At 44.2% G+C, this 26,000-nt stretch overlaps 1 protein-coding gene across 1 annotated transcript in view; it reads left to right on the top strand.

Moving 5' to 3' along the window:
* Positions 1 to 26,000, top strand: part of LOC115618958 (E3 SUMO-protein ligase PIAS2-like) — a 34,994-nt gene that overhangs the window by 6,338 nt on the left and 2,656 nt on the right. Inside the window, exons 2-6 of the mRNA XM_030510948.1 lie at positions 3,496 to 3,970; positions 12,632 to 12,716; positions 13,847 to 13,897; positions 14,024 to 14,114; positions 23,522 to 23,656. Of these exons, the coding sequence (XP_030366808.1) occupies positions 3,496 to 3,970; positions 12,632 to 12,716; positions 13,847 to 13,897; positions 14,024 to 14,114; positions 23,522 to 23,656 (837 nt within the window). The remainder of the gene's footprint in view (positions 1 to 3,495; positions 3,971 to 12,631; positions 12,717 to 13,846; positions 13,898 to 14,023; positions 14,115 to 23,521; positions 23,657 to 26,000) is intronic.

The following is a 26,000-nucleotide window of genomic DNA, read 5'->3' on the forward strand; positions in this document are numbered from 1 at the left end:
AAAGTCATGGCAGTCAGGTGAAGTTCCCAACGACTGGAAAAAGGGAAATATGACCCCCATTTTCAAGAAGAGGAAAGTGGAAGACCTGGGGAACTACAGACCAGTCAGTCTTACCTCTGTGCCTGGCAAGATCATGGAGCAGATCCTCCTGGAAACCATGCTAGGGCACATGAAAAACAACAAGGTGGTTGGTGACAGCCAACATGGCTTCACTAAGGGCAAATCATGCCTAACCAATTTGGTGGCCTTCTATGATGGGGCTACAGAACTGATGGATAGGGGCAGAGCAACTGATGTTGTCTATCTGGACTTGTGCAAAGCGTTTGACACAGTTCCCACACGACATCCTTGGCTCTAAATTGGAGAGATGTGGATTTGATGGATGGACCACCTGGTGGATAAAGAATTGGCTGGATGCTTGCACAAAGAGAGTTGTGGTCAACGGCTCAATATCCATGTGGAGACCAGTAACAAGTGGTGTCCCTCAGGGGTAGGTGGTGGGACCAATCTTGTTCAACATCTTTGTCAGTGACATGGACGGTACGATTGAGTGCACCCTCAGCAAGTTTGCCAATGACAGCAAGCTATGTGGTGCGGTCAACATGCTGGAGGGAAGGGATGCCATCCAGAGGGACCGAGACCACTTGAGAGGTGGGCCAATGCCAACCTCATCAATTTCAACAATGCGAAGTGCAAGGTCCTACACCTGGGTCGGGGTAATCCCAGGCACAGCTACAGGTTGGGCGGAGAAGAGATTCAGAGCAGCCCTGCAGAGAAGGACTTGGGGGTGTCGGTCGATGAGAAACTGAACATGAGCCGGCAAGTGTGCGCTTACAGCCCAGAAAGCCAAACGCATCCTGGGCTGCATCAAAAGAAGCGTGACCAGCAGGTCAAAGGAGGTGATCCTGCCCCTCTACTGCTCTCGTGAGACCCCACTTGGAGTACCGTGTGCAGTTCTGGTCTCCACAACATGAGAAGGACATGGAGCTGCTGGAGCAAGTCCAGAGGATGATCAGGGGGCTCGAGCACCTCCCGTATGAAGACAGGCTGATAAAGTTGGGGCGGTTCAGCCTGTAGAAGAGAAGGCTGCGTGGAGACCTCATAGCAGCCTTCCAATATCTGAAGGGGGTCTACAAGGGTGCTGCAGAGGGACTCTTCATTAGGGACTGTAGTGATAGGACAAGGGGTAACGGGTTGAGACATAACAGGGGAGATATAGGTTGGATATAAGGAAGAAATTCTTTACAGTGAGGGTGGTGAGGCACTGGAATGGGTTGCCCAAGGAAGTGGTAAATGCTCCATCCCTGGCAGTGTTCAAGGCCAGGTTGGACAGACTCTTGGGTGACATGGTTTAGTGTATGGTGTCCCTGCCCATGTCAGGGGGGTTGGAACTAGATGATCTTAAGGTCTTTTCCAACCCTAACCATTCTATGATTCTCTGATTCCATGTGTAGATGTGGCGCTTAGGGACATCATTTAGTGATTGAGTTGGCAGTGCTTGGTGTCGTGGTTTAAGCCCAGCTGGTAACTCAGAACTACGCAGCCGCTCGCTCACTCCCCCCACTTCTTCCTCCCCCCACTCCCGGAGGGATGGGGAGGAGAATCGGAAGAACGTAACTCCCACGGGGTGAGATAAGAACAGTCCAGTAACTAAGGTATAATACAACACCACTACTACTACCACTGATAGCAATAATAAGGGAAATAACAAGAGGAGAGGATGCAATTGCTCACCACCTGCCGACCGGTACCCAGCCCGACCTGAGCAGTGATCTGGGCCTTCCGGGTAACTCCCCCCAGTTTAGATACTGGGCATGACGTGCTGTGGTATGGAATACCCCTTTGGCCAGTTTGGGTCAGGTGTCCTGTCTCTGCTTCCTCCCGGCTTCCCCTCCTCCCTGGCAGAGCGTGAGACTGAGAAAGTCCTTGGTCGGCGTAAACATTGCTTAGCAACAACTAAAACCATCGGTGTTATCAGCATTGTTCCCAGGCTGAAAGTCAAAAACACAGCACTGCACCAGCTACTAAGAAGGAGAAAAATGACTGCTACTGCTGAACCCAGGACACTTGGTCACTGGTTGGACTCAGTGATCTCAAGGGTTTTTTCCAGCTTAAACAGTTCTGCGATTTGACGTTCATTTTTTATCTGGCTCAATTCACTGATCTGTCTTACTGTAAAAACAATTTTCTCAACATTAAGGAGAGAATAAGGAGCTAGCATCTTGGGGCACAGGTGGAGTTCAGACTTTTTTTTGTTTCTGACTGCATGGTTGTAGCATAGTTGTGTTAAAACTTAGCTGAGATCTGATCTATTTTAGAATACATGGGTGTAAACTTTGTAACTGTATAGTAAGTATTAGGGAAGGTAAACCCAAAGCATTGCGTTTTGAGTTGTATGACTTTCAAAATCAATGCCCAAAGCTTTTAATGTTGTCTATTGGACTACTATTTAAAAGTCACCAATGCACTTTTGAACTGTTTTAAAAAATATCTTTTATGATGCCATATGTCTACTACTTCATACCTTCTGTTAGGGCCTTTGTCTGCCAGTCCTTGAGTCTGGAGTTAGTATGGTACAGTAGTAGTACAGATTCAAGTTAGATGTTCATAGATGTGTCTATGCCAAGTTACTCATTTGTAGTAATGGGTGGAGAATATAGTTTCTTTCTCTGAGTTGTCTTTTTTATCTTATTTGTTTGTTTGTTTATTTATTTAAAATTAGAATCTTCCTGTCTATGAACTTCTTAGTTCAATCCTCCAAGTCTTCCACAACTAACTGATAGCCAGGTAAATAGTATTATTTCCTTTTAAGAGATCTTTGTGTCCCACAATACCAGAATGTGATATGAAAAGGACAGGAAGTTTTCTGTGACCTTCTGGAAGTATCAGTTATGTTGGTTAAACAGTTCGTTAGTATGATATAATGTAGCTTTTAAAAAACTGTCCACCTTGCTGTGCCATCCTTTCAGGAGTGAGACCTGATGTGCCTGTCTCTGTTCATGCATGCATTTAACATGCTGCCCAAAATAAAGGACATTTCAGAATAAACTATGGAGAACTTAAACACTTCCTTATTTCTTAAAATGTGATGGAAGACCTGTGATAATACTGATTAATCTGATTTTTTTTTTTTTTGCTTGCTTGCTTGTTTCATGTAGTGAGATATTTTGTGTTAGAGCTTATGCTTCTGCCTGGGAATTTAAAGTAGCACTGCATGGGTTGCATTAACGTTTTGTTGTTGCTATTGTTTGAGTGTGGAAACAATTAGAAGTCTTTGAAATTATGAACCCAACCAAACTCAACCTTCTTCCTGGACACTTTGTTTCTTTGTTTTAAACTAACTATACTCTTGTGTTGGGAGGGGGTATGGGTAGTACCTAAGATAACAAGTGTGAAACTATAATGATGGAAGCTCAGATGCTTCCCTATGCTCCTCGAAAAGGCCTACTCAGGGTACTGTTGGTTCATCTGTACTTTTTTCTCTTTTCTTTCTAGAATATGGTATCAAGTTTTCGTGTTTCTGAACTACAAGTGTTGTTGGGGTTTGCTGGACATAATAAAAGCGGGCGGAAACATGACCTCCTGATGAGAGCACTGCACTTACTGAAGATCGGCTGCAGCCCAGCAGTTCAGATAAAAATCCAAGAACTCTATAGGCATCGGTACCCAAAGACAATTGAAGGACTTTTGGATTTATCGGCTATAAAACCCACCGTTTTCAATCTGGACAATAGTTCCTCTCTTGTCGAGCCTGATCTCACTGTTGCTGGCATTCACCCACTCCCTTCTACTTCGGTCACACCTCAGTCTTCTTCCTCACCTGTCAATTCTGTGCTCCTCCAAGACAGTAAGCCACACTTTGAGATGCAGCAGCCATCCCCTCCGATTCCACCCGTTCATCCCGATGTTGAACTGAAAAGCCTACCTTTTTATGATGTGCTTGATGTGCTCATAAAACCTACAAGTCTAGGTAAGCGTTTAATAGCTCTGCAGCTTGCTTGATTCATGAAATAGGTGTTGCTTATGACAGCACTAAGTCCAGACTAAAAGGGCTTTTTTGCAGCTGGGGAAAAGTGTAAACTCCCCTTCTCATCTCTACTCTTGCCCTCTCCTCATCACTTGTCCCCAAAAGTGCCAAGCCATGCTTCAGAAAATAGTGTGCTCTTTTGTAAATATTAGATGGTTAAAGATCTTTGTCTTTTGAATACGAAGTAATAGAGTAGAATAGTTCAGTTGGAAGGTACCTACAATGATCATCTAACTGGCTGACCAAAAGTTAAAGAATAGTAGTTAAGGGCATTGTCCAAATGCCTCTTAAACACTGACAGGCTTGCGGCATTTGCCATGTCTCTAGGAAGCTTGTTCCAGTGTTTGACCATGCTCTCAGTAAATAAATGCTTCCTAATATCTAGCTTGAACCTCCACTTTTGGCTGAAAGATTTGGACCCGAAGTCTCTGCCTGGTACAGGTCGCACATCCGTCAGGGCCAACAGGAAAAGGATTTCAGAGTCAGTAATTAATAAGCTGCAACAACGTGAAGAGAACAAATTCACTGGTTTGTTAGTGTAGGCTTATCTCACTGCGACAATTCTGCAGGTTCTGACATCTGTTACTAAAATATATACTTTGTGCAGCAAAGTTCAAGTTCAGTGTTGTACTCAGATTAGTGAAGGTTTCTCAGCCTATGGATTGTTGCCATGCTGTACGTTAAAATGTAGAGTGGACCTTTGTCTTCCAAATAGCCTGAAATCTCAGTTTAGCTTCCTCAAACGCCCCACTCTTAAACTTAATTATTTGGAAATAAGTTGTTTTCTGTCTTGAAATTCAACCTGTCTTACCTTACATGGTAGAAAATGTTGCCTAACTATTTAATAATATTGTTTAGAAATGCTTCAGCATCTTGTAAGCTGTTTACATTATTTTAAACATTTTAGTTTCTTAACTGATAATAGTCTTTTAGGCTGTGACTTGTACTTCAGTGAGGCATATACTGATCATTGGTCATCCCCCAGTACCTAAATCAGCAAACATTACTAACAAGCATTATTTACAATGCCTGTTGTCATGTCTGTTTGTGTGTTGTGACACCCTGTTAGAGAGGAGTTTAATACTGAACCCGTGTATTGGTACAATTGCTGCTTTGGTGTAGGACAGTTCTATGGCTCATGCTGCTACAACCTTTACAGAGCTAATCAGTGTCCCAGCAAATGTGGAAATGAGGCTTCCTTTATTTAATATTTTTAGATTGGTATGGACAGCTTATAGTAACAGTTAGTAGACTTGGGTGATTAGGACATGGAACAAGCAAGTTTTGTGTGTTTGAGAATTAAGGATTGAGAAATCAAATAGACGGGTAGGTCAGAGAGCTAGGAGTATGGTCTTCACTGCAACTCTTTAAAAGGGATGAGTGTATGTATTCTTTTTCACTAACATGAGAATACAAGAACAGGTGTAGGTGTGGAGTTTAGTTTTAACCCACACTGACTCAATAACAAAATATTTCCATAACCTTTGTTACATGTGCTCAAGTATTATTTTAAAATATAAAATCCTGTCTATGGTGTGTGTGTCTGCGCACATACGTGCACAGTGTGTTTTGAATTGTTTGAGGAGGTTGGTGTGTGTGTTTGCTCCACCTGGGTTCTGTTTTGTGTTTGTGTCCTTTTTGTGTGTGTTTTCTGGGTGTAGAGATCATTTCTGAATGTCACGGTGTACAAGGCAGTCTAGCTCTTTGTCATGGTTTAAGCCCAGTCGGTAACTCAGAACCACGCAGCCGCTCGCTCACTCCCCATCCTTCTTCCCCCCCGCTCCCAGAGGGATGGGGAGGAGAATAGAAAGAATGTAACTCCCACGGGTTGACATAAGAACAGTCCAGTAACTAACGTATAATACAAAACTACCACTACTACCACCACTAATAACAATGATAAGGGAAATAACAAGGGGAGAGAATATGAAACTAAAAGGGGAAAAGGAAAAGAAAACAATAAACACAAGTGATGCATAATACAATTGCTCACCACCCACCGACTGGTACCCAGCCCGACCTGAGCAGCGATCTGGGCCTTCCGGGTAACTCCTCCCAGTTTATATACTGGGCATAACATGCTGCAGTATGGAATACCCCTTTGGCTAGTTTGGGCCAGGTGTCCTGTCTCTGCTTCCTCCTGGCTTCCCATGCCCCTCCTCCCTGGCAGAGCATGAGACTGAGAAAGTCCTTGGTCGGCGTAAACATTGCTTAGCAACAACTAAAACCATCGGTGTTATCAGCGTTGTTCCCAGGCTGAAAGTCAAAAACACAGCACTGCACCAGCTACTAAGAAGGAGAAAAATGACTGCTACTACTGAACTCAGGACAGTATCCACCCCTTATTCCATACCATTCACGTCATGCTCAGATCCCATATTTTAAAATGTACTATCGCTATTCTTTCTAAAATATATATATACACAAATGAAGAGAGAGATATCATTCCTTAGTCCATGGACTAATCCCTATAAAGTTGCTGAATTCATCCAGTCCATGATGTCAGGACTCCATCTCTCGAAACAGTCCTTTAGGGGAGGAGACACAGCGTATAGTGTTGGATTGTTGCCTGCTGACGACAGCGCCAAACTCATCTGGTCACTGCTGAGCTTGCCTGGTTTCATCAAAGTTCATTCTTTGTTAGGGTGATGATCAGAGGGAAGTCAGGGTCAGTCGATGGTGACCTGAGGACATTTCTGTTGCTGCTGGCTTTTCCCATGACTTTAGTCTCTGCTGATGATCATGACAGCACATATCTTCTTTTCAAAGCCCAGAGTGGTGGAGATGGGCATCTAGCTGATAGGCTATAGAAGTGTTATAGAGCAGGCAACAGCATATAACTGAGTTCATTGGCTGTTTTCCCCCAAAATCAAATCCCCTTGAGGTACACATCGGACTTCCCCATCTTCCCGCATTACCCACCAAGTATATCCAGGTCCCTGAGCAAAAGCAACCCCACGAGTGGGTTTGCCTTTACCTGAAGCAGGAATAACCCAGACTCTCTTCCCCAACAAATTCTTTATGTGCACCACAGGAACTTTATCCCCCTCTACAGTACGTAAAAGTTCTGATTGGGCTGGGCCAGCCCTGTTGGCAGATCCCCTAGTGTTGACCAACCAGGTGGCTTTTGGTAAATGTGTATCCCAGTGTTTGAAAGTCCCACCACCCATTGCTCTCAGTGGAGTTTTTAACAGCGCATTGTACCGTTGGATTTTCCCAGAGGCTGGTGCATGGTAGGGGATGTGATATACCCACTCAATGCCGTGCTCTTTGGCCCAAGTGTCTATAAGGTTGTTCTGGAAATGAGTCCCATTTTCTGACTCAATTCTCTCTGGGGTGCCTTGTCGCCACAAAACTTGTTTCTCAAGGCCCAGGATAGTGTTCCGGGCAGTGGCGGGGGGCACAGCGTATGTTTCCAGCCATCCGGTGGTTGCTTCCACCATGATAAACACATGGCGCTTGCCTTGGCGGGTTGGTGGGAGTGTGATATAGTCAATCTGCCAGGCCTCCCCATATTTGTACTTCAGCCATCGTCCTCCATACCATAGAGGCTTTAATCGTTTGGCTTGCTTAATTGCAGCACATGTTTCTCATTCGTAAATAACCTGGGCAATAGTGTCCATCGTTAAGTCCACCCCTCCATCACGAGCCCATCTATATGTTGCATCTCTGCCTTGATGGCCTGAGGTGTCATGGGCCCACCAGGCTAAAAATAATTCACCCTTATGTTGCCAGACTAAGTCCATCTGAGCCACTTCAATCTTAGCAGCTTTATCCACCTGTTGGTTGTTCTGGTATTCCTCAGTGTCCCGACTCTTGGGTACATGAGCATCTACGAGGCGTACCTTCACCACCAGGTTCTGCACCTGGGCAGCGATATCTTGCCACAATGCAGCAGCCCAGATGGGTTTACCTCTGTGTTGCCAGTTGCTCTGCTTCCATTGCTGCAACCACACCCACAGGGCATTTGCCGCCATCCATGAGTCATTATAAGGTGCTAGCCATTTTTCTCATTCAGCAATATCCAAGGCCAGCTGGATGGCTTTCACCTCTGCAAATTGACTCTATTCACCCTCTCCTTCAGCAGTTTCTGCAACTTGTCTCAGGGGACTCCACACAGCTGCCTTCCATCTCCGATGCTTTCCCACAATATGGCAGGACCCATCAGTAAACAAGGCATATTGCTTTTCACTCTCTGACAGTTCATTATATGGTGGTGCCTCTTCAGCACATGTCACCTCCTCCTCTGGTGACATTCCAAAATCTCTGCCCTCTGGCCAGTCCATGATAACTTCTAGAATTCCTGGACGACTGGGATTTCCTATTTGAGCTCGTTGTGTAATTAGTGCGGCCCACTTACTCCATGTAGCATCGGTTGCATGATGTGTAGAGGAGACCCTGCCTTTGAACATCCAGCCCAGCACAGGCAACCCGGGTGCCAGGAGAAGCTGTGCTTCAGTGCCAATCACTTCTGAAGCAGCTCAAACCCCTTCATAGGCTGCCAGTATCTCTTTTTCAGTGGGAGTGTGGCTGGCCTGGGATCCTCTATATCCCCGACTCCAAAAGCCGAGGGGTTGACCTCGAGTCTCCCCTGGAGCTTTCTGCCAGAGGCTCCAGGTAGGACCATTCTCCCCGGCTGTGGCTTAGAGCGCATTTTTCACATCTTGCCCGGTCCGGACTGGTCCAAGGGCTCCTGCATGAACTATTTCTCATTTAATTTGTTCAAAGGCTTGTTGTTGCTCAGGGTTTGAGTAGCTGCTGTAATTGTCACTGGAGTTGGTGTAGCTGTGATACTTGCCCATACTATCCCACACACCCTGCCACTCATGACTGTCCAGCCTCAGGGAAAATCTCTTGGTGGTCCTCCTATATTGTCATCTAACCCTAGACCAGACTCGAACCCAGTATGGCCTAACTTTCAAGATCAGATGAAATAGGGTGTTCCCAGGGTGGGATGGCCGTGGGTAAAACACACTCCGTATGTTTGCCAACATGCTGATCCCCAGCACAATCAGTAGGCAGGTCTCAACGGTATTCAAAGGCCATCCAGAACCTTCAGATCTCTCAAATGCTGTTGTAAATAGCCTGGCGGGGGAGCGAGGGGTGTAAGGGAATGCCTCCTTCCTAGGTTGACCCCCCGAGGAAAATAAAAAGATATGCAATTGCTAAAAAATTTCCCTATATACCTCCCAAATTATAGAGGTGATGGCCACACTGGAAGCACAAACCGGACCAGTTTCATGATCAATGAGTCTACTGTATTACAAGTCACTACCACCAAGTACAGTGAAACAAGAACCTTAGCCCAGGCCCCCCAGCCGATAAACACTAAAACAGCAAATACTGCCTCTAGGTAAGTATTACATGCTGAAACTCAGATCAAGCGCAACGACTCTGAGAGCCAAATAAATCAACATTGTGATGAGTAGTAACAATGAATGCTTATCACAAATATAATTAGACACACTCTGGTGAGATCTGTTGTTATCTCAACCTTTCATGCCCCACGTTGGGCGCCACATAGAACTGTCATGGTTTGAGCCCAGCCGGTAACTTGGAACCACGCAGCTGCTCACTCACTCCCCCCCCTTCTTCCTCCCCCTGCTCCCAGAGGGATGGGGAGGAGAATCATAAGAATGTAACTCCCACGGGTTGAGATAAGAACAGTCCAGTAACTAAGGTATAATACAAAAATACTGCTACTAGCACTAATAATAATAGTGATAAGGGAAATAACAAGGGGAGAGGATACAATTGCTCACCACCCGCCGACCGATACCCAGCCCAACTCGAGCAGTGATCTGGGCCTTCCGGGTAACTCCCCCCAGTTTATATACTGGGCATGACGTGCTGTGGTATGGAATACCCCTTTGGCCAGTTTGGGTCAGGTGTCCTGTCTCTGCTTCCTCCCGGCTTCCCCTCCTCCCTGGCAGAGCATGAGACTGAGAAAATCCTTGGTCAGAGTAAACATTACTTAGCAACAACTAAAAACATCGGTGTTATCAGTGTTGTTCCCAGGATGAAAGTCAAAACCACAGCACTGCACCAGCTTCTAAGAAGGAGAAAAATGACTGCTGTAGCTTTCTGCCAGAGGCTCCAGGCAGGACCATTCTCCCCGGCTGCAGTATAGAGCACATTTTTCTCATCTGGCCCAGTCCGGACTGGTCCAAGGGCTACTGCATGAACTATTTCTCGTTTAATTTGTTCAAAGGCTTGATGTTGCTCAGGGCCCCATTTGAAATCATTCTTCTTCTGGGTCACATGATAGAGAGGGCTTACAATCAGACTGTAATTTGGGATGTGCATTCTCCAGAACCCCACAACATCTAAGAAAGCTTGTGTTTCTTTCTTGTTAGTTGGTGGAGACATTGCTGTTATCTTGTTGATCACATCTGTGGGGATCTGGCAACATCCATCTTGCCATTTTATTCCCCAAAACTGAATCTCCTGTGCAGGTCCCTTGACCTTATTCCATTTTATAGCAAAACTGGTCTTTGAAAGGATTTGGATTATCCTCCTCCCTTTCTCAGAAACTTCTTCCCCTGTATCGCTCGACACCATAATGTCATCAATGTATTGCAGGTGTTCTGGAGCTTGCCCCTGTTCCAGTGCAGGCTGGATCAATCCATGGCAGATGGTAGGGCTGTGTTTCCACCCCGGGACTGTCGATTCGAAGTGTACTGGACACCGCTCCAAGTAAAAGCGAACTGTATCCTGCACTCTGCTGCCAAAGGGATTGAGAAAAATGCATTGGCAATATCAATTGTGGCATCCCACTTGGCTGCCTTTGACTCCATTTCATATTGAAGTTCTAACATGTCTGGTACGGCAGCACTCAATGGTGGTGTGACTTCATTCAGGCCATGATAGTCTACTGTTAGTCTCCACTCTTTATTAGACTTTTGCACTGGCCATATGGGGCTATTAAAGGGTGAGCGGGTCCTGCTGATCACTCCTTGGCTCTCCAGTCTACCGATCAGCTTATGGATGGGAATCAGGGAGTCTCGGTTGGTGTGATATTGCCTCCGGTGCACTGTTGTGGTTGCGATTGGCACTTGTTCTTCGACCTTCAGCAACCCCACAACAGAAGGATCCTCTGAGAGACCAGGCAAGGTGGACAGCTGCTTAATTTCTTCTATCTCCAAGGCAGCTATACCAGAAATACAAATGTGTTCTAACCCTTGATAGCTTGATGGCATCAGAGTACACTGTGCGCTGATATCTACTAGAGCCTTATACTCCTGTGGGACTGATGTGCCAGGCCATCTGATCCTCACAGTCCAGTAAACCCAGTTGTCCCTCTCCTCTACCTGGCTGCAGGCAGGGCACCTCTAATAGCGATCATAAGATTCTCTGTTTAATTCTTGTATGAAGGGATTAGTATTCCTTATCATAGGAGTTGGAGTTGGAGGGGCGGGGAGGAGAATCAAAAGAATGTAACTCCCACAGGTTGAGGTAAGAACAGTCCAGTAACTAACGTATAATTCAAAACTACTACTTCTACCACCAATTATAATAATGATAAAGGATATAACAAGGGGAGAGAATATAAAACTAAAAGGGGAAAAGGAAAAGGCAACAATAAACACAAGTGATGCACAATACAATTGCTCACCACCCGCCGACCAATACCCAGCCCACCCTGAGCAGTAATCTGCCCGTCCGGGTAACTCCCCCCAGTTTATATACTGGGCATGATGTGCTGTGGTATGGAATACCCCTTTGGCTAGTTTGGGTCAGGTGTCCTGTCCCTGCTTCCTCCCGGCTTCCCATGCCCCTCCTCCCTGGCAGAGCATGAGACTGAAAACGTCCTTGATCGGAGTAAACATTACTTAACAACAACTAAAAACATCAGTGTGTTATCAGCACTGTTCCCAGACTAAAGTCAAAAACACAGCACTGCACCACCTGCTAAGAAGGAGAAAAATGATTGCTATAGCTGAACCCAGGACAGTCTTCCAAATTTGCCTGGTTTAGTTGTTCTATTTTTGTGTTCATCCTCCTTGCCGGTTACTTTAAGCTGTTGGACAAGTCCAATCTGCCTTTTCTTCAGGTCAAGATTTCTAACTTTTCTGGTTAAAAGTAGAAAAGTAACATTTACATACTATGCACCCTTAATACTAAAATATTACTGCTTCCTATCATTGACAGATAAGTAAGATTCTGATATGAAAGTTCTTTGGGTTTTTTGGGTTTGCCAAATGCTCCTTGTCCATTGATAAGTTCTCGTGCATGTTCTCTTCTTGTAGTACATTAAAATAGTTGTAAACATCTTTTCTGTTTTACTGTTTTTGTCAGGTATCCAGTGTTTTATTTTCTGTGTCTTTGAACCTTTCTCCCTCCTTTGGGAGAAAGGATTATAACGCAGCTTGGCAAGCTTTTTTAGTACTGAAGTGTAATGTGATGTTAAGCCATCCTAATAGAGTTGAATGAATTATTTGTTCCATTGCTTTCCTGTTGACAGTTACATGCAGTTCAACCACAATTTAATTTTATTAAGCAAATTCTGTTTTGTTCCAGGAAAAACTCAATTGCAGATCCTGTTTTAATCAATGACTAATCACCATAGTTACATCTCTTTTGTGTCTTTTATTTTTTTTTTAGTACAGAGCAGTATTCAGAGGTTCCAAGAAAAGTTTTTTATCTTTGCTTTAACACCTCAGCAGGTCAGAGAAATCTGTATTTCCAGGTAAGAAGTAAGAGCGTGGCATTTTGTGAGTAAACTTTTGCAAAATCTTGGGAGAAAGCGTGGGTGTTTTGGTTAATTTTATGCATCACATAAGCTTGCAATTTTCTTCAGGAACTATTGTGCACAGAGTTCATGTGCAGTTGGGGTAAATCCTATGCTACTAAAGAGTTAACAATTAGCCGGTTCCAAATAATTGTGTCTATTTAGAGAGGTGGTGAGCTTTTCTTTCCTGCATGTTTCCTGGCTGCAGGAATGGAAGACTGCTTTTATCTTTTGTCCCAGGGTTCATGTTGCTACAAGACCTATGGTGTAAGATGAGAATTCATAGGGTTTTTTCCTCTCTGGCAACATCATACTTTATTGTTCAATAAACTCTTGACAGAGGATGCTGATACTGAAGTCCTGTTTAAAATGCAGTAGCTAAACAGGGGTGTCACTTGTAAGACTTGTTGGTGGCTCAATAAAAGAAAAATAAAATCAGACAATCATAGAATGGTTAGGGTTGAAAAGGACCTTAAAATCATCTAGTTCCAACCCCCCTGTCATGGGCAGGAACACTTCCCACTAGACCAGTTTGCTCAAGGCCGTGTCCACCCTGGCATTGAACACCGCCAGGGATGGAGCATTCACAACTTCAACAGGGCAGCCTGTTCCAGTGCCTCACCACTCTCACAGTAAAGAATTTCTTCCTTATATCCAACCTATATCTCCCCTGTTATGTCTGAACCCATTACCCCTTGTCCTATCACTACAGTCCATCAACCAACACCCCCAAGTCCTTCTCTGCAGGGCTGCTCTGAATCTCTTCTCCACTCACACTGTAGCAGTGCCTGGGATTGCCCCGACCCTGGTGTAGGACCTTGCACTTAGCTTGGTTGAACTTCATGAAGATGGCATTGGTCCACCTCTCAAGTGGTCTCGGTCCGTCTGGATGGCATCCCTTCCTTCCAGCGTATCAACTGAACCACACAGCTTGGTGTCATCAGCAAACTTGCTGAGGGCGTACTCAATCCCACTGTCCATGTTGTGAAGTTTAGTGATATTGGGGCAGGTGTGCCAGTTCTTTCTGCATGCGACTGGAATATGAGATCTGCTGTCTAAATGGGTACTTCTCTTTCTCTTTGCCACAGGGACTTCTTGCCAGAAAGCAGGAGAGATTACACAGTCCAAGTTCAGCTAAGGTACCTTTTTCATAGTGTTCTCTTATAACTTCTTAATTGGCTAATGTAACAGAAGTCTAGATGTTTGTGGGAACATATGAATGTGCTGACACTTGAAAATGATGTTTTCTTTTTTTTGGGATATAGGTTATGCCTAGCAGAGACAAGCTGCCCTCAAGAAGATAATTACCCTAATAGTTTGTGTGTTAAAGTAAATGGGAAACTGTTTCCATTGCCGGTAAGCTTGTTTGTACATATTTGTGGCTTCTTTGTGACTTGTCATATGTGTGGTTTTTCTGTAATGTTAGCTTGCTAAAACAATCAAGCCGTTTATTGTTATCACACAAATTTCTCAAGTTACTAATGTTAGGCATACGGTTTTTATGTTTGCTGTGTGAGATAACCATTACTATTATTAATCATGTTACAGCCACTGCATGGATTAATTATGTTTTAGCCACCTATAGCAAACCTCATCTGTTGCAGTTAACACAACAACATATGTCAAAAAGAAACCATTATCTGAGTGGGGAATCCTCCTCATAAGTCTTCAAACTGAGTTTATTTGACTTGATTGGTAGTGGCCCTCACTATTTGGGCTATAGATATTTGTGATTGGAATGAGTTCCTTCTTGTTCCGAGGGAATGGCATCACCCTCTTGTGTACAACTTTGCACACTGCTCTGCGTCTGTCTGGTTGGAGCAGTATTCATTGTGGGGATGAAGAACAGACACTTTTGAGGGTTCCTAGCATTTGCTGATACTGGAACAGTGTTGGCAGTCATACACTTCACTGGTATCTGATGTTGCAAGAGTTAGTACGTAGGCAGGGTCACCTCAAGGCTTAGAATATATACAAAAAAGGAAAAGCACTCTTATTATTCTTGAAAAATCTCTGAAACGAGTATCTCTACAATAGAACGGCAATAAACTCTTACACAACCTGTTCTGGAAGCTATAGAAAATGGAAAAATTTTCCTAAGACTTCCTTTCAACAAGTCTTTACACTTTGTCCTTCTCCAGCTGTATCCCTCACGGAATAACAGAAACGCGGATCCGGACTCCACACTTGCTTCGTACTTATTTGTACATCTCAGACACACACACTCACTCAAGCCTCTCAGAATGTCCCAACCACCAAGGTAATACTTAAAGTCCAATTTTCTTACCTTGGTCCATGTACGGAGTTGCTTGGTTGCTGCAGTGGTGTCTACTTTTTCCTCTTTTTCCCCCTCTGGTTCACTGGGTCTACCTTATAAAAATGGTCTCAGGATTTTAGTCAGTAGCTGCAGAACCCCTGTCGACTCCGCACGAGGCCGTTGAAATCAACGGGACGCATCTCCCTGTCCTTCGGTGTCGGAAGTCCCTTCAATGATGACTTGATCCCGGACGAGCCCCCAGATTGTGAGAAATGGTCTCTAGATCAAAACTTTTCTTGTAAAAGCTCAGGTTAGACACAGCAGTGAAGCAGCTATTTATTTAACGTTTTTGCAAAAATGGGCATCCTAGCAAGTAGGCACACAGCAAAAGTAGAACTATGATTTATATTTCCTATCCCATCCGCAAGTTCCCTCCCTTGTTCCCCCATTGGTTGGGTGTGGCGTATGTAAGGCACGGACTCAGAGCATCTTCATGCAGCGAATCACTTTATTGCCTATTGCTCTAACTTTTATACTGTTATAGCAAAGCTATCTTTAGCCTATTGCTCTAACTCTTATGCCAAACTATTTTATCACATCATGTTTAGTTCCTGGTTTACAGTTTTGGTTTTTTCAACATTCTTCGTCGTTTCACAAACAGTCCCAGAATAACCAGTTCCTTATCTTTCTGTTCTCCTACTCCTGTCCAGCTGGGTTGCTCTGCTTAATCACACGGTGTGCTTTGCTTCTTCTTTAACTCTTTCTTCTCCAGCCAAGTAGCTACCTCTCTTTGGCAATAATGAAATAGTTTCCATCCTCTCCCACAGTTGGGTACTCCAAGGTTTACAGCCTATCCAACGTGTATAATCTACATGCCAACTGTCCTGCCTCTGTTTACATCTCCCCTTACTCAATTTTGTATGCCCCTTCCTCTTATTTATTTGTTTCCTTTTATGGTTCGATTTCATAACTCTCTGGCAGACATGTGGTACCCCGACTTACTGTTTAACCAGCCTGCACCTGCTTAGTTGCATAGGTTGTACAAAGATAGTATTCTTTTTAACCACACAGTGTATCTTTTGTCCAGAGATGATATTGTCTTTAACCAGAGTGTGTCTTTCTAAGTTATGGTATCTCAAACCCTTTGTTTTATTCCTTTAGTAACTCAGCCCCAGCCCCAGTATTGAAAAATCTTAATATTGCAAAGCCTTAATATTGATCTTAAAGCTCTAATATTGTAAAGCCTTAATATTGCAAAGCCCCATCCCCAATTATGCAAAAACAACACTGTTTCTCTCACAGACCTTACACCTGATCTTATGTTCATAGAATCATAGAATCACAGAATAGTATGGGTTGGAAGGGACCATCAAAGGTCATCTAGTCCAACTCCCCTGCAATGAGCAGGGACATATTCAACTAGATCAGGTTGCCTCAGAACCACATCCGGCTTGGCCTTAAATATCTGCAGGGATGGTGCATCTTCCACCTCTCTGGGCATCCTGTTCCAGTATTTTACCACCCTCATTGTAAATAATTTTTTCTGCACATCCAGCCTGAATCTCCCCTCTTTTAGTTTAAAAGCATTACCCCTCCCCTGTCACAACGGACCCTGCTGAAAAGTCTTTCCACATCTTTCTTATAGGCCCCTTTTAAGAACTGAAAGGCCACAATAAGGTCTTCCTGGAGTCTTCTCCAGTCTGAACAACAGCAACTCTCTCAGCCTTTCCTCGTAGGAGAGGTGCTCCATCCCTCTGATCATTTTTGTGGCCCTTCTCTGGACCCTTTCCAACAGGTCCATATCTTTCCTGTACTGAGGAGTCCAGAGCTGGATGCAGTACTCCAGGTGAGGTCTCACCAGAGCAGAGGGGCAGAATCACCTCCCTCGACCTGCTGGCCATGCTCCTTTGGATGCAGCCCAAGATACGATTGACCTTCTGGGCTGCAAGCGTACACTGCCAGCTCATATCCAGTCTTTCATCCACCAGTACCCCCAAGTCCTTCTCCTCAGGATTACTCTCAATCCCTTCATCCCCCAGCCTGTATTGATACTGGGGGTTGCCCCAACCCTGGTGCAGGACCCTGCACTTGGACCTGTTGAACTTCATGAGGTTCACATGGGCCCACCTATCAAGCCTGTCCAAGTCCTCCTGAATAGCTTCCCATCCCTCAGGTGTGTCAACTGCACCACTCAGCTTGGTGTCATCTGCAAACTTGCTGACGGCATACTCCATCCCACTGTCTATGTCATTGATGAAGATATTAAAGAGTACTGGTCCCAATACAGACCCCTGAGGGACACCACTTGTCACTGGTGTCCATCCAGACATTGAGCCATTGACAACTACCCTCTGGATGCGACCATCCAGCTAATTCCTCATCCACTGAACAGTCCACCCATCAAATCCAGTTTAGACAGAAGGACGTTGTGGGGGACTGTGTCAAAGTCCCTGTACTTGGCACTGGTGAGGCCACACCTAGAACACCGTGTTCAGTTCTGGGCCCCTCACTCCAAGACAGACATTGAGGTGCTGGAGCTGGTCCAGAAAAGAGCAACAAAGCTGGTGAAAGGTCTGGAGAAAAGAGTCTTATGAGGAATGGCTGAGGGAACTGGGGTTGTTTAGTCTGAAGAAGAGAAGGCTCAGGGGGGGACCTTATCACTCTCTACAACTACCTGAAAGTAGGTTGTAGTGAGGAGGAGGTTGGTCTCTTCTCCCAAGTAACAAGCAATAGGACAAGAGGTAACAGCCTCAAGCTGTGCCAGGGGAGATTTAGATTGGATATTAGGAAAAATTTATTCACAGAGAGGGTAATCAGGTATGGAAACAGGCTTCCCAGGAAAGTGGTGGTATCACCACCCTGGAAGTGTTCAAAAACTGTGTAGATGAGGCCTTCAGTGATAGGGTTTAGTGGTTGTCTTGGCAGTCCTGGGGTAATGGTTGGACTTGATGATCTTGAAGGTCTTTTCCAACCTAGTTGATTCCATGATTCTATAAAGGCTTTACAGAAGTCCAGATAGACAACATCCATAGCCCTTCCTTGGTGAACAGACACTTTTGAGGGTTCCTAGCATTTGCTGATACTGGAACAGTGTTGGCAGTCATACACTTCACTGGTATCTGATGTTGCAAGAGTTAGTACGTAGGCAGGGTCACCTCAAGGCTTAGAATATATACAAAAAAGGAAAAGCACTCTTATTATTCTTGAAAAATCTCTGAAACGAGTATCTCTACAATAGAACGGCAATAAACTCTTACACAACCTGTTCTGGAAGCTATAGAAAATGGAAAAAGTAGTAGTACAGAAGATTATTTTTTTCAGCAGTGGATTTGGAAAAATGCTGTGTGGAGAGAGGAGGTGTGACAAACTCTTTCAGAATGTTTGTCACCTTCTTGGTGTGTCAGATGTGTACCGTCCTGCCTGCCATATGCAACCATGACTGCTTTTTTTGCCTCTACTCAGCTTAAATGAGATTCTGTAGCTTCTCTTTCCCCCTACTTTTTTAACCATTGCATCACTGTTCTTTCATCTGTCTTCAGCGTGTAAGAGGCTTTCTTTCATCTGTTTTCTGGTCAGTATTTTCTGCAAGTGCCAGTTATGTTCTCTGTGATAAACTTGAGAATTTTCTCCTTTCTTCTGCAGATTGTCTTCCTTTCCTTAAGCTACCCACCAAAAAGAATTGGGTCTGATGTTATCTGGTGGACATCATTGTCTGCCGATTCTTGGTCTTGCTAATACAGTTTATGCCCTGCTATGCTGTGTTGCACTATCCATTTTGTGCCTAACATATGTCACAGTCATAGCAAAAATTGATTGTAATCTTGGATTATTGCTTTGCTTTAGATCTAAATCCTGTAGGTTCTTCCTGCACATCATAAGATGATTGTTTAATTTGTCCAGCAGAAACTTTAGGTGTGAAAGTGAATAAATGACTATTGTCTCGGCAACTTCCTTGCCTCTCCTTCACTGTGAGCTGAATGACAATATAGTCTCAGTCTGAGTGCTCCTGCAAACATTTTTTTGTAGATTTGGTCACTGTCTGTATCCCTCTGGTTCCTTTCTGTTGCAGGAAATGTAAGATAACTTCTTTGCCTCAAAGACCACTATTGTCCAACTCGGTAGCATTGGTGTTAATCAGTGATGCCAGCCTCTATTGCCAACTTCAACAATTCTTCAGTGAGTACTGTTCTGTCTTTCCCTGGTATAGCATTTAATGCCACTGCAGATGTCTTTAAATTATTCTTGGTCATCTCCTTGGCTGCAGTCCTTACCAGAAACATCAGAGAAATGCTGCCAACATGCCAGTACTGCTTCAGGTTGTGCCAACACACGTTAACATGGTGTTTTCTTGTATTAGAATCATAGAATAGTTAGGGCTGGAAAGGACCTTAAGATCATCTAGTTCCAACCCCGCTGACATGGGCAGGGACACCTCACACTAAACCATGTCACCCAAGGCTCCATCCAACCTGGCCTTGAACACTGCCAGGGATGGAGCATTTACCACTTCCCTGGGCAACGCATTCCAGTGCCTCACCACCCTCACTGTAAAGAACTTCTTCCTTATATGTAACCTAAACTTCCCCTGTTGAAGTTTGAACCCATTACCCCTTGTCCTATCACTACAGTCCCTGATGAAGAGTCCCTCCCCAGCATCCTTATAGGTCCCCTTCAGATATTGGAAGGCTGCTGAGGTCTCCACGCAGCCTTTTCTTCTCCAGGCTGAACAGCCCCAACTTTCTCAGCCTGTCTTCATACGGGAGGTGCTCCAGCCCCCGTATCATCCTCGTGGCCCTCCTCTGGACTCGCTCCAACAGCTCCATGTCCTTTTTATGTTGGGGACACCAGAAGTGTACACAATACTCCAAGTGAGGTCTCACGAGAGCGGAGTAGAGGGGCAGGATCACCTCCTTCGACCTGCTGGTCACGATTCTTTTGATGCAGCCCAGGATGCGTTTGGCTTTCTGGGCTGTGAGTGCACACTGCCGGCTCACGTTCAGTTTCTCATCAACCAACACCCCCAAGTCCTTCTCTGCAGGGCTGCTCTGAATCTCTTCTCTGACCAACCTGTAGCTGTGCCTGGGATTGTCCTGACCCAGGTGTAGGACCTTGCACTTGGCTTGGTTGAACTTCATGAGGTTGGCATTGGTCCACCTCACAAGTGTGTCAAGGTCTCTCTGGATGGCATCCCTTCCCTCCAGCGTATCAACCGAACCACACAACTTGGTGTCGTCAACAAACTTGCTGAGGGTGCCATTCAATCCCACTGTCCATGTCACCGACAAAGATGTTGAACAAGATCGGTCCCAACACCGATCTCTGAGGGACACCACTTGTTACTGGTCTCCAATCGGACATTGAGCCGCTGACCACAACTCTTTGCGTGCGGCCATCCAGCCAATTCTTTATCCACTGAGTGGTCCATCCATCAAATTGATGTCTCTCCAATTTAGAGACAAGGATGTCGTGCGGGACAGTGTCGAACGCTTTGCACAAGTCCAGGTAGATGACGTCAACTGCTTTGCCCCTATCCGTCAGTTCCGTAGCCCCATCATAGAAGGTCACCAAATTGGTCAGGCAGGATTTCCCCTTAGTGAAGCCATGTTGGTTGTCACCAACCACAGATAGTTGTATTCCTACAACTATCTGTGTCTTCCTCTTATAGTGTTGGTTCTGACTTAAAAGGAGTAAATGTAGAGCCTTTCCTGCTGGAGTCTTGGGAAGTAACAAGGATTTTACACATAATGCACTACAGCAGGTGGTTCTCCCACTGCCTTCTCTTGTAGGCAAGACAAAACACGCAATTCCAAAAAGGTAACTTGCTTTTCTTCTCAGGGGACCTCCACAGACCACTGTGGGTCTCTTTCGAAGGACAAAATCAAATATGTCAGGGCAGGTTGGAAATAGCCAGATAGAAGAGCAGTCATGCTTCCTGTTGATAGATTTTCCTGGTTATAGCAGATTCTACCTGCTTTGACTAATATGGTTCTTGCAAGAAGCATGGAACACTTAGACCCAAATAATGTCGGCACTTGCTAGCCACTAGAATTGGCAGCCTGACTAAGCAGTGCTAGACCATGCTGGTTATGATAGGCAAGCAGAGTGCTCTTTACTTAGCTCCTGGAAGGCTAGGAAGCGAAGGTTTTAAAGCCTTCTAGGAGTAGAAGATTGAATCTGATCTCAAGATCATTGCTCTGTGGAAGAAAACATCAAAAGCTTGACTGAAATGAGAGCACGTGCAGCAGAATCTGTCTTTAAAAAAAGAAAAAAGTTGGGAAGTGTAAGAGAACTTGCATCCTTGCTCTCTTTAAAGCAAGGCAGCTTCATTTTAGGTTGGAGATCGGCAGGATTATTGCGGTCGATACAGTATATGTGGAAATAATCTCTTAAGTATTGCAGGGATGGTGTGTTCATCCACATGAGCTTGTTATAAAGTCACCATAGATAAAGGCCTACTATGGCAAAGCATTTGGGATTATACTCTATAAATGACCGCAGCTGTTACATCAGATTAAATAAATGGCAAATTGTTCATTCTTTTAAATATGAAATTGTCAGCAGTCCCCATACATCTACTGTCTCTATGTTCTGTGATAAAGCACACATGGTAAGGTGTGCTTACCAGGATAGCTACTGGGTCACTCAGCTGGGGTGAGAACTATTTCAGAGAGAGTCCTTCAGCAATTGCTGGCTGCCACTCTGGCCTGGCAGACCTGCCTGTAGAAGTCCCTATTCCGTCACTGCAAGCAGGCGTCCTGTCTGAAATTAATAAAGGGCAGTGGGGAGGCACAGCCAGGGCTTGGTTGTCAGGTGAAATGTGTAGACTAGTAATAGAGCTGTTTTGGAAACCTAGGAAATGATGTGACAACTATCAAGTCCTCCTTGGATTAAAGGCAGTGATTATCCTATGGTATACATGGCTAGGGAGTGCAGAGGCTGTTTATTTCTGTTTTTTATTTTCAGACTTAGTGTCTTTCAAAGTAACTCTTTTTCCAAGCACTAGGTCGTGAATGTGTATGTTTCTCTGGGTAAAAAAAATGTGTGGTTTTTTCCAGCATATCCTTTCTGGGAGAGTTTCTTGTATAGAACAATGCTATCTTGAACTAAATGAAATCTGGAAGTCAGTTCTGTGCAAGACAAAGAGCTGCAATCTTTTGGTGGCATCATTCTGGTGCAGGATGAGTTTTTGAGATGAGTGGACTGCAGGCTGGCTATGTGAGCTCAAAACAGATTCTCAGAGTTCCTATTGCAGACTGGCTTGCTTTCATAGTGGCAGATGCAGGGCAAGATAAATTAGTTGCTGTTAAGCCATGTGCTCCTTCACACAGGTCATGGTTTAGACCCAGCCAGTAGTTAAGTACCACACAGCCACTTGCTCATGCCCCCTTCCCCCCCCCAGGGCAGGATGGGGAGGAGAATCAAAAGAATGTAAACCCCACGGGTTGAGATAAGAACAGTCCAATAACTAAAGTACAATATAATACTATTGCTACTACTAATAACTATAAGGGAAATAAGGGGAGAGAATATAAAACTAAAAGGGGAAAGGAAAAAAAAACAAGCCAGCAGTGATGCACAATACAAATGCTCAACACCTGCTGACTGATACCCAGCCCAACCCAAGCAGCAATCAGTCCCTTCTGGGTAAGTCCCCCAGTTTATATACTGGGCATGATATGCTGTGGTATGGAATACCTCTTTGGCTAGTTTTGGTTGGGTGTCCTGTCTCTGCTCTCTCCCAGCTTCTTGTGCTACTCCTCACTAGCAGAGCATGAGAGACTGAGAAGTCCTTGATCAGGGTAAGTGCTACTTAGCAACAACTAAAACATTGGTGTGTTATCAGCATTGTTCTCAGACTAAAGCCAAAACATGGCACTGTACCAGCTACTAGGAAGAAAAATAACTGTTACAGCTGAAACCAGGACAACAGCCTTTTTTCAGGTGCCTTGGCAGAGTACAGTTGACAACCTGTTGCTAAATGGGGCCAGGTGTAATTGATGTGAGGCAAAGCAGATACTGAGGAGATGTGGAGCTCTTGGAAAAAGACTTTATTGTTTCTTAAATTGATTCAATGAAGTGTTTTCCAGGTGTGAAACACTGAATTAACTCTTCATGACTTCCTGTATTTGTTACTAAGGCTGTGTCTTTGTGATGTTCCACTCTTTCAGTGGGGTGGGGGAAAAAAAGGACAAAAAGCATCAACATTACTTTTTACTCTTCCAGTGAACTTACCTAGACCTAAACTGCATTCTCTTCCACCTTTTCAGCACTTTTGTAAAACCACTTTAAAACAGAAAATGCTTTAAAATTGTGATTGACTTACAATATTAGACTGTCAAAGGCTGATATTTCTCAGAGTAAGTGTTGAATTTAGTCTCCAGCCTAGAGAGCCTCTAGGTTTAGCTGCTTCCCATAGATACGTTTAAAACTAACAAGTCTGTTTCAGTAGGTTTCAGAGTACAGCGGGGAGACTTGGTAACACTTTTATTGTCCTTTCTTCCTATAGGGATATGCTCCACAGCCAAAAAATGGAATTGAACAGAAACGACCTGGGCACCCCCTGAATATAACATCTCTAGTTAGGTTGTCATCAGCAGTGCCAAACCAGATTTCAATTTCCTGGGCTTCTGAAATTGGAAAGGTAAACTCTATGTTCTGTAGGATGTGGAAAGAAATAATTTCATCTAGCATTCTTTCTCCCCTGCTGCCTGATGTTGCTGGCCAGGAGTACACCAGAAAGGGTTTAGTATTAGGTGGCCGAACTTATTATCAGTGCCAGGAAACAATGTTTGCTCTAGAAGTATGGTAGTTTACAGTAACATATGTAAGATTCGCATACATATGGCAAAGACTTTCTTATAGAATTCACATTAGAAAGCCCACCGTTAGGGGTTGCCTGAAATGTGTGTCAAAACTACACAAATATTTTTGTGGCATAAATAGTACAAAACAGTTCAGACATGACAAAATAACAAAAGGAAAATCTACTTTCCTCCTTGTAGCCTGATGGTGCAAAAAATGAAATTATGTAAGCGTATATTCTAAGGCATGTTTCTCAGCATGTGTTGTAATTGTCCATTGGAGAATGCTTTTTAAACTGACCAGATGTACCAAGGCTGTGGGGGTGGAGACATGCATTTGCTTTCGAGGTTTTTGTATTTTCTAACCAAATAGTTTTACAGAAGTAGTTTTTATTTCATAGGAAGAACTAGTTAATGGATTTTTTCCATCTTTATTCTTTTGAGATTCCTTTTTTACATGAAAATGGCTGCTCTAGGAGTCAATTTAAAATTGTACTTGCAAATAAACTAAAACAGGGTGGAATTTCCAGTTCAGGTGGCAGGTTGGTGGGAAAGGTTTACTGGGGAGGTGTCAGGCTGCTGGTGCCAGCTGTTTCTGGGCTTGATGGATCTCAAACATGCTTGGTTGGACCATACTTGTGCAGGGTGTGTGTTTTTTAATGCAGGATATCCGAACAGTGTGTGTTTTCTTACAAATTAAGAGTATTCTGGAAGTTTGGGTGACTTGAGGGAGAAGTGACTTAGTGTGGGGAAAGATGCAGAGATGGGGGGGGAAAAATGAAAATTGAAGCCTCTTCATAATTCAGTTCTAAACTTCATGGAAAGCTGCAGTGGGGGGAAGCATGCCAGACTTCAGGTGATAAAGGGGATGGTGACTGAAACATCATACCTGTTGCTTTCTAGTGTGTGCAGTCATTAATCATGAAAAGGAATTAGCCTTTAAAACTGCCGCATGGCTGTTCAAAAATCCCCCTATGGATTTACTAAGGAAAGAAAGGGAGAGCATGAGGAATTTCTGAATTCTTCCTAGGTTTAAATAGCTGTTGCAGCAGCCTTTTCAGCTGTTGGTAAGTCAAGAACTACTCATCGCTCTATCTGTGACTAGTTGTATAAATCATAGAATCATAGAATAGTAAGGGTTGGAAAAGACCTTAAGATCATCTAGTTCCAACCCCCCTGCCATGGGCAGGGACACCTCGCACTAAACCATGTGGTCCAAGGCTCTGTCCAACCTGGCCTTGAACACTGCCAGGGATGGAGCATCCACAACCTCCCTGGGCAACCCATTCCAGTGCTTCACCACCCTCACTGTAAAGAACTTCTTCCTTATATCTAATCTAAACTTCCCCTGTTTAAGTTTGAACCCATTACCCCTTGTCCTACCACTACAGTCCCTAAGGAAGAGTCCCTCCCCAGCATCCTTATAGGCCCCCTTCAGATACTGGAAGGCTGCTATGAGCAGCCTCTTGCATTCAGTTATCAAAAAGTAGCTTATCTCATCTCTTACTTTTTTCTTCAAAATCTGAACCTGAGGACTAGAGACACCGCATATTTCAAAATGAGACTCCAATATAAGCTTTTATACACTACATAAAATTTTAAAAAGAAATTGGAGAGAAAGCTAATGTTCAGAAAATAAATGAAGGGCAGTGCTGACAGCAAAGGTTTTTCTAAAACAGAGGCAGAGGGAAAGATTTAAGCCGTTTCTTACCAATCATAAAGCACAAGGATCTGGAAATGACTGCAGCATTCTGTGTGGTCTTGGCCTCTCCTGCTGACCCCTGCTTTCTTCCTCCCCTGTATCTGCCAAAACATATTCTCATGGAAGCGGATGAATTGGAGGTTGTCCCAGCATTCCCCCTTGTCCTGAGAGGTAGAGTGAGTTCTTTGGTTTGATATTGGTGCTCTGATTGAAGTATCGGAACTTGTGCAGCAGCCGTCGCTATTCATCCTCTAAATAAGACCCCTGGGGACAGTGTGAAGCATTAGTAGGCTTGTATGTTACGGGCTTATGGGCATGTACTTGACTGATAGTAGAGGGCTTCTGAGCAAAGGAGGCATGAACCCCACAGTGGTGGTCAGACTTGAGCCAATAGAATTCTTTCTGTAGGCAATAAACAGTGCAATGTATGGTCATTCTTTAAGGAAAAAAAAAAAACAACCTATTTTTCTTAGTGGTTTCCC

Source organism: Strigops habroptila, chromosome W (genome assembly GCF_004027225.2).
Source record: "Strigops habroptila isolate Jane chromosome W, bStrHab1.2.pri, whole genome shotgun sequence".
In the NCBI taxonomy this organism is placed as follows: Eukaryota; Metazoa; Chordata; class Aves; order Psittaciformes; family Psittacidae; genus Strigops; species Strigops habroptila.